We start from the raw sequence: 9,512 nt of genomic DNA on the forward strand, positions 1-9,512 counted from the left end.
GGAAGGGGGTTCGGGGAGGGGAGGAGAAAGGGGATTCGAGGGAAGGGATTCTGGGGGGAGGCGAGGAGGAGAGGGGAAGGGGGTTCGGGGGGAGGGTGGGAGAAGGGGAGGGCAAGGGGGTTCGGGGGCTGGAAGATCCCAGCCGAGGGGGAAGAGCGGGCCGGGGCCGGTACCGCAGGCACTCCCCACGCCCCGCCCCCGCGGCCCCCGGGCCACTGACCGATGGACACGAGCTTGATGCTCTCCAGCTCCAGGAACTCGAGCGCCACGGACACGTTCTCTAGCTGCATCTGGCGGAAGGTGGGCCGCTGGTGGTACTTGCGGTACATGCGCTTCTGGCTCAGCACCTCGAGCAGCGCGATGAGCCGCAGCCCGTCGCTCAGGTCCGTCTGCAGGTTGCCGATGCGCTTGTTCACGCACTTGAGGTGCTCGTTGCACCAGCGCGTGAACGTGTTCTGCTGGATCTTCTTCCACGGCGCGTCCTCGGCCAGGTCCTTCTCGGTCACGGGCATCTCGGCGGCCGGGCGGGCGAGGCGAGGCGATGCTGGGGCGGCTGCGGCTGCTGAGGCTCGGGCTCCGGCTCGGCTCCGCTCTGGGTGCTCTCTGCTGCCCCGCAGCCCCGGGCGTGCGCCCTGACTGGCCCCGCGCCTGCGCCGGCCCTCCCCGGCTGCTAACCTCAGCTCCTCCTCCTCCTCCTCCTCCTCCTCTCCGCCTTTCGGGGCCTTTGCTTCGCTGGCCAGCAGTCTCCCTCTGCCGCCCGGCCCCGGGATTCCAGCAGCGGCGCAAACTTCTTCGCCTCCGCCCTCCAAGCACCTAGCTAGCTGGCTACCTGCGGGCGTCGTCGATGGCCCCTGCCCTGGCGGAGACCAATCAGACCGTCCACCCAGCACGTACTGAACGCCTCCACCTGCCGGGCTGGATACGGGGACTGAAAGGGAGCTAACTGGGCTGGCAGGCGACGCTCCCGGGTGAGCTGGTCCGAGTCAGACTTTGCTAGGTCAGGAGCTCAGAAATCTTCGAGGCGTCGATAGAAGCCCACTGGACTCCTGAAGCCCCGAGCTGCCTCTCAGCTCCTGAGCTAGTAGTCCCCTAAGCCACGATCTTTGCCTTTGCTAAGTGCAATTTTCTCCTTCATTTATTCATTCAACAAGCATGTACGCACCGTGTGCCAGGCCCTGGGCCAAGGGCTGTCAATTCACTTCATTTAGTCTCCTACTGTGTGCCAGGGCCTGTATCTGCCGATTCGCTTCATTTATTCATTCATTCAACAAGCTTTTAAATGCCTGCTATTTAAGTGGTGATGTGGTGTACTGGTTAGAGCAGGCCTGGGTTCAAGCCCTGCCTCTGACAGGCAGTGGCATCGTGACCCCGCTGGAGCTCCTTCTCCTCTCAGTACTGTGGGCCCCTCTCTTAAAACAGCCTGCTTTTGTAGAGGGAATTTCATCGATTGGGAGTTCCCTAATTCAAAAGCCCCCAATCTTACTGGGTTCTGGGCTGGGGGTTGGGGATCATTCCTTGGTTCCAGAAGCTTTATTAAGCATCTTCTAAGTACCAAATTCTAAGCTGGGCGCTAGAGACAAGAAGACCAAAGCTGACAGCCACAGCCCTCAAGGAGATTACCTTCTGGCCAGAGAGTTAATACAAACCATTTAGAAGGGGTGGGGAGTGGAAGGAGGCACTAACACTTTTGGGGATCACTTCCTCCTTGGACAAGATTTAAGGAACTCACCTAGCAAGATTAAGTGACTTGTTTAAGGTCATCCCATAGGAGGAGTCTGAACACCTGGTTTCCAGTCCCCGCTGTCAATCCGTACTGCTTACAAAGGACGTTTCATCTCCTAACTTTTAACCACTTTGTACCTCAGTTTCCTCATCTGTAAAGTGAGGGTGTTGGACTGAGTGGCTTTTAAAGGCCCTTCCAGCTAAAAGAACTTTCCAGCCTTATCATTGAACTTTCAGTCTCCAAAGGCATCAGAGATTTCTTTTCTTTTCTTTTTTTTTTTTGGCTTTTTGGAGGGAGGGAGGGAGGGCAATTGGGGTTAAGTGACTTGGCCAAGGTCACAGGCTAGTTTTTGTGTTAAGTGTCTGAGACCAGGGAATTCAGGTCCTCCTGACTCCAGGGCAGGTGCTCTATTCACTGAGCCACCTAACTGCCCCAGCATCAGGGATTTCTTAATTGCTATACCTAATGGTTTTTTCTCAGTCTTCATTCTGTAACTCTTTGGAGCCTCTGACACTTTGTTTTGCTTTGGGGCAATAATTACTATGTTTTCAGGGTCAGGGGGGGGGATGGGAGCATCTGGGGTTCACTCTGCCATCCTGGTCCCTGGAAGTCCAGATAGGGCTTTTAAAATTTCTAGGCTGTGGGTTGGTAGTCCCAGGAGTAGCTGCTGCCACTGCCAGGGGACCTGCATTTGACTCGTACCCAGCTCCGTCCAGTCTCATCCCTGCAGTAATAGGCCTGGAAATGGCCCTTGGGGTTGGTTGGGCCTCTGTGCTAACCCCCGTCATCTCACCTCTGACACTTTGGATCACCCTGTTCACCTTGGTCCTCTCTTCTCTCTGGGTTCTCCTCCTCCTTGTCTGACCTTTTCAATCCCCTCCCCAGATCGTCATGAAGGCCACTAAGGGTGCATGTCCCCAAGGCTGTCTTGAGCTCTTTTCTCTCTCTCTGTGTTATTTTGCTTGTCGAGCTCATCAGCTCCCATGAATTCAATTATCACCTCTATTCGGGTGACTCTTGGATTTATTTATCCAGCCCTCTCTCTCCTGACAACCCATCTTCCATTGTCAACTGCCTTTTGGACATCTTGAACTATCCGTCTCAAACTCAACATATCCAAAGCAGAAGGCATTATATTTCCCCCAGGCTCATTCCTCTTCCCAGTTTCCTGCTAATTGTACCACCACCCTCCTCCATGTCCCCTAGGCTCACAATCTTGGATTCATCCTCCATGTCACTCTCACACTCACGATCATATCTTTTTGTTTCTATTTTCACAACTCTCACCTATGTCCCCTTTTTTCCATTTCTGTCACATAGCCCCCACCCTTGTTCAGGCCTTCATCACCTCATGCCTGGACAAGAGACAAGAAGGACAGAAGGCAAAAGCCTTCTGAATGGTCTCCCTTCCTCAGTTCTCTCCCCTCTTATAGTACATCCTCCATTCGGCTGCCAAAGTCATCTTGCTAGTGCCTAAATATGACCCTCTACTCAACAATTACCTCCACCATCAAATAGAAAAACCCATTAAAATTTGGCCCCTACTCACCTTGCCAGTCTTTTCATACTTTACTCCCATCCACATGCTGTAAGTGACTTTCTTGACATACATCTGCCCACTTTGTGACTTTTCACTATCTATCCCCAGGTAGACAGCTCGAGAATCCTTGATGCCTGGCGTCCTTCGGTACTAAACTCAATCCCATCTTCTGCAAGATGTTTTCCCCCATTACAATTACAACACTGTGTATGTCTCATTTGTCCATAGCTTTTTGCATATTATTCTTCGTTAGATGGTGGACTTCTTCAGGGCAGGGAGGGGCTATGTTTTTACCCTTCCTTGGATTCCCAGTGTTTAGCTCAGTGTCTGGAATACAGTAGGTGCTTAATAAAAGCATTTGATGAGGATAATGATCGTGATCATGATGAGGATGATGACTTCTCTCTGATCTGTCCTATGGTGTTTTGTGATGCTAACACGCAGCATGACTTGGAGAATACTAGGTTTTTTCAGTTAGGTAACAGCTAAACAAATTGTGTCACATGAATGTAATGAAAGATTACTGCACCATAAGAAATAATAATAGGAGGAATTTAGAGAAACATGGAAAGATGTATGGGAACTGATGCTATATGAAGTCAGGAGAATCAGGAAAATAACATACACCATGACTGCAATGATGTAAATGGAAGCAGAGCTTTGGTCATTCTAAACTGCTCACTGCTACAAAAGCCTCTCTCTCTCTCTCTCTCTCTCTGTCTCTCTCACTCTCCCTCCTCTCTCTCTCTCTCTCTCTCTCTCTCTCTCTCTCTCTCTCTCTCTCTCTGTCTCTCGCTCTCTCTCTCTCTCTCTCTCTCTCTCTCTCTCTCTCTCTCTCTCTCTCTCTCTCTCTCTCTCTCTCTCTCTCTCTCTCTGTCTCTCTCTCTCTCTCTGTCTCTCTCTCTCTCTGTCTCTGTCTCTGTCTCTGTCTCTTTCTCTCTCTCTCTCTTAATTTTATTTTTATTATCATTTGTCTTTGATGGGGTGCTTGGACCCCAATTCTAAGATCACATTTCTCCCTAGTGTCAAAACACTATCCCTGACTTTCTCCCCAGCCCAAGGACATTATGCCTAACAATTACTCATGAGAGGGCCCCAGTAAGACAAACTATCTTTCCCCATCACAAGAACAAGCTGACCTCTGAAGAAATTCTCTTGTGGAAACAGGACTATCTTGTTACCACAGAATTATCATGTATTGATTCCCAAAGTTATTATAATCAATCCAGAGGTAAAGCTATTGTCATCAGCTCTCAAAGCTATCTTGCTACAGACATAATGGACCAAAAATACACCTCTGAAAAACCCCTTCCCCTGGTTTTCAGTAGTGAATGATGCCTGTGACCAAGGTTGTAAGTTATCATCTAATTAGCATATTTACCAGATATTCCACTACTTTTCCTATATAAGCTTTAGTACCACTTCTGATAAGTTGCAAGTTCCCTAAGGAGCTCAGCCTGCTATATTGGCGTTACAATAAACCTTTGCCACCTTGACTTAAAGAATGTTTGAGTGTGTGAATTCTTTCCAGACAACCCTCTCCTGAACTTTGGGGGGACCCTCCCCCCACCAAACTTCATAATCTTCATTTCCAAATATCTCCCTTCCATCCCTTGTAACAAAGATTATAAATGAATGAGGAAAAAAAGGCATCTCATCTACACCAATCCACATATCTATCATGTCTGATTGTACATGCAGTATTCCAAAGCCATGGTCCTTCACCTTTGCAAAAAAGGCAATGAGATGCATTTTTTTAATTCCCTGTATTTGGAATATTTATGTTTATTGATGAGTAAGCTTTAAATTAAAAAATAATAAAGTTATTTTTAAATGACTCTCAAAATTCCAACCAGAGTGCCGAGAAGGATGGTGGTATCCTCAGCAAAAACAATTTTCAAAGTCTTTTCCAGGCCCTTTGCTTCCTGCCTACCAAAAGGTAACAACATTTCTCAGTGTTTGTTGAATTGAATTGAATTGTGGTGGTGTCAAAATTATAAACAACCCCTTCAGCTGCAGTGGGGAGAATCCCAGAAAATAAACTTCTTTGAAGTGGGCATAAACAGAGCGGCAGCTTCCAACAGCAAGGACGCCGGCATTTACAAACATTAGGCAGGTAGATTCCAAAGAGGAAAGGAAGGAGAGATGTAAAAACAAACACTGATCAAAAGGTTTAAATACCAGCCTCTTGTTTTTAAATTCTAGGGAAAAGGGACTAGAACCCTCTGCAGGCTCCACTTCACTGTTCCTCCAAACTGTTTCCCCACACTGTAGGTTTCAAGAAACCTCAGGACAAGGCTGGCTTCAAGGTCATATGTGGGACATACCTCTTCATAGATGAGCCCATGGTTAGCAAGGTTCTCTCCAGTGCATCCAAGAGGAAATATACCTTAGCCTGAACACTGATCTATGAAATGTGTTCTTATAATAACTCATTTTCCATAGAAATTTATAACATACAGCACAGTGATTTTTCAAACTTTTTGGTCTCAGGACCCCTTTATAGTCTTAATAATTATTGAGGAACTCCCAAAGAACTTTTGTTTATTTGAATTCTCTCTCTCTCTCTCTCTCTCTCTCTCTCTCTCTCTCTCTCTCTCTCTCTCTCTTTCTTTTCTCTCTTTTTTCTCTCTCTCTCTCTCATCTGCATATATATGTGTATCTACTTATATGTATGCATATTTAAGAGGCAGCTAAGTGGCTCAGTGAATAGAATGCTGGGTCCAGAGTCAGGGAGACTTGAGTTCAAATCTAGTCTCAGACATTAACTAGCTGTGTGACCCTGGGCAAATCACTTAACCTCTGTTTGCCTCAATCCACTAGAGAAGGAAATGGCAAACCACTCCAGGACTCCAGGATGTTTGCCAAGAAAACCTCATAGACTGTGTTGGCATGCCTTAGGTGCACAGAGTCATGAAGAGTCAGACACAACTCAACAATGTGTGTGTGGGGGGTGGGGGGGTGAATACACATATATACTATCTTGTATATTAAATTATCTTAAATTAAATAGTGCTTATTATCTTAAATTAAAATATCTTAGTATTATGAAAATAGTTTTGACCTAGTGGACCCCCAGGGGTCCCCCAACTTTGAGAGTTGCTGCTATAGAGAAGACCAGAGTTGAAGCTGGGAGGGGCCTTGGAAATCGCCCAGTCCTGAGTTCTTTACCTTCCTTGAGTATTCCTATGTGTTATGACCCTTGGGTTGGTTAGTAAAGGCTGTGGAATTCCTCTCAACCTAATGTTTTTCAATAATTGAAGGAAATGCTAAAATTTTCCTAGGAGTTAGTGAAAATAATAAAGATGCAATTTTCTTTCCCCCTTCAAGTTCCCAGCTACCCTGAAATCTATCCACAGATCTCCAGCTCAAATTTCCTGACCTACCCACTCCAGAAACTTCGGCCCTGGGAAGTAAAGGGACTTAGCCAAAGCCATACCGGCAGCAGGAAGCTGAAGCAGGATTCAAAGCCAGCTCCTCTGACTCAAAAGCCAGCATTTTACCACTCTGCCTTTCAAATAGTAACTGATGCATGGCCTTTTAACAGTGAGTGATAGGGGAAGAAAATGGGCTGGTCACCTGGGAAGAGTACCAGATGACAGGAGGAAAGTGTGGTCCTATTATAAGGTAGGCAGAACTCTCTACCTGGATAATCTTATTTATTTAGCCTTTTTTTTAACTCAGAAATATTTTATTGCAATTTTCTTAATGTGCTATGCAAAAAAAGTTTTAAAATGTTAAATATTATTAAGTAAATTTAAATAAATTTAGTGTTTTAATTTAAAATTTAATTAAAGTTTAAAAGTTAAATAAATAAATGTTAAATATGTTTGCAGAAGAAATTCACGTTAAAGGCATTAAGCAGCTGAAATATGTTGCCCTCCTTGGTGGCACTCTGAGAAGCTAAAAAGGCAAATTGCTGTTGTTTCTAGAAGCTTTTCTTTACTTTAGTGAGAGCTGATTTCAGTTGATTAGCCAGATAGCACCCAGTATCACTGTTCATTAGCAGCACCGGGTAGGTTGTTCAGGTTAGCCCTGGAAGTCAGTTTGAATCACATCTTCAGAGATGGATTAATTCTCCCATCAAATGCCTGACATTGTCGTGCTTATGGACTTCTAAGGCACATAGAGTGGGGCCTCTTAGCAGTATCCTGTTCTAGGACCCAGAGAGAGGCTCTGCCTTTTTTTGCTTAACCAGAGATGTGTGATGTAGGCTTCTTGGGAGTCCCCCCACCCTCTCCAGAAACTTCAGACCGGTATACTGTGCTTGCTGCCTGAATAGCAAGGCTGACCAGTGGAAACCAGAGTCTGCCACTGGGCATATGGCCAGGCTGCTCCGTGAGTACCACCCATTTTCACTCCAATGTTGAGTATTCCCATCATCCCCTATCCATTCGGCATGGTCTTCATGTGCCACTGTGTTCTCTCCAGCACTCGATGGCTCATTCCTGGCCCTGTTGTTCCAACCCTTACAGCTAAGGTGAGCAGCCAGAACATCTTCCAGCTCTTTGCTCTGGGGTTGGTCCCACACCTGAGACTGTCTTTCAGCCGTTGATTCTTCCTTGAAAATTTGAGGGGACAATATAGGCTAAAAATGCTACGGACATGACAGGATGATGGCAAACACCTAATGGAAGTGATCACAGCAACTTGAATCTCAAGGTTTCCTATGTGGGCAAAAATCTGTCCACCAGCCCACCCTACGTGTCTATGATCAGACATGATTAATGATGGACTAAAGACTTCAGAGAGCTCTCCAGGTCCTCCATTCTAGTAAGAAGAATTCTGTCCCTTAAAATGGGAGCTCTTTGAGGGTGGACACCATATCTTCACCTAACACAGCATCTGGCACACAGTGTTTAATAAATTGTTGACTTGATTTGACTTAGGAGAAATTCAACTTCAACAGAATTATTGATATTAAATTATTATTCAATAATTGATATTCAATTAATATTATTTTTTAAACCAGACCCTGATGTAGATGGTTAAGAAACTCACTCTACCCACATCTACAAATGAAGGCCAGCCCTTTCTCAGCACCCTAGAACGTCAGAGAGTTACTTAGAGCAATAAGACATTGATTTGCTCAATGTCCGAAGCCAGGATGGACCAAAGGAGGAATCTGAACCTAGTAGCTGTAGCAGTAAGCACCCCAAATGTCCCCAGGGTTTGCTGCCAACACAGGTTCTTAGATCTGCTTTGTTAAAGGAAAGCAACTCAAAATGGGTTAACAAGCTTACTTTAATCAGTCAGATATGTATAGTTTACCTAGTTCAGGGGGAAAAGGTCAGCACCCCGAACTTTAGAATATACAGACAGAATTATCAAGACAGAGAAACAGATCAAGTAGACAGATTTCCAAACTGTGCAACCATTACATCCATACCAAATCAACATCTGGGTTTTTCAAAGCCCGGGGGGCTCTGGACAACGGCTTCCCAAAGTTTTATCTGATCAAATCACAGAACACTTCTCAAAGTGAGCCCCAAAACAAAGCTACACATCAGGGCTTATAGAGCCTTCTCCTGGCTCAGAGAATGTAACAACCTTATTGACTCACTGTCCAATCAAGAAGTATCTACTGAAAAACAAGCCTCCCACCCCAGGCTCCAGGTGCACTTTAGCCTAGGGGCAGGGAAGATCTTAAAAATTTACATTCCCATTACAGTAGCCAGGACATATTGAAGGTGGGCCTTGAACCCAAGTCTTTTTAGGCCAAGGCCAGATAGCCTTGGGACCAGACAGTTAAATTAAAATCCAGCCCTGAGATTTGATAGTTATATAAGCCACCATTAAGTACCACTTTATTCATCTATAGAATGAGGGAGTTGGACTCAGTGGCTTTTAAGGTTCAGTTCTAAATCTGTGCTCCTATAATCCATTATACACTCATTAAGCACCTACCTTGTACAAAGGCCCTTGCAAGTCTCTGGGAGAGATACAAAGCCTACCCTCATGGAGCTTGCAGTCTAGAGAGGCTTATGATGCACAAGCAGCTCAAATACAAAATCATGTATAATAAGGACCCAGGAGAATTGCAAGTTAACGGCTACTTGACATGGAAAAGAGGAGAAACTGACAGAGCTGGAAAGGACCTTAAAAGTCATCTAGTCCAGTCCTATCATTATACAGAAGAGGAAAATGAGACCCAAAGAGGGAAGCAACTTACCCAAAGACAAGAGGAAGTAAGGGACCCAGCTGGGGAGTGACCCAGGCCCTCCATTTACAGAGATATAAAATGGATCC

At 45.9% G+C, this 9,512-nt stretch overlaps 1 protein-coding gene across 6 annotated transcripts in view; it reads right to left on the reverse strand.

Annotated features, from left to right (window-relative positions):
• FLNB (filamin B) overlaps nucleotides 1-883 on the reverse strand; it is a 159,128-nt gene extending 158,245 nt beyond the window's left edge. For 4 of the 6 annotated variants that reach the window (XM_069084258.1, XM_069084256.1, XM_069084255.1 and 1 more), the window contains exon 1: nucleotides 221-638. In XM_069084258.1, the coding sequence (XP_068940359.1) occupies nucleotides 221-512 (292 nt within the window). In that variant the 5' untranslated portion in view covers nucleotides 513-638. Of the gene's footprint in view, nucleotides 1-220 lie in introns of all 6 variants that reach the window. The other 2 variants (XM_069084257.1, XM_069084259.1) reach the window with 2 other exon arrangements.
• Between the last annotated feature and the right edge of the window lie 8,629 nt (nucleotides 884-9,512).

The sequence above is a fragment of the Petaurus breviceps genome, unplaced genomic scaffold (genome assembly GCF_028583685.1).
Source record: "Petaurus breviceps papuanus isolate PSGF00001 unplaced genomic scaffold, PetGlider_PUasm1.0 174, whole genome shotgun sequence".
In the NCBI taxonomy this organism is placed as follows: Eukaryota; Metazoa; Chordata; class Mammalia; order Diprotodontia; family Petauridae; genus Petaurus; species Petaurus breviceps.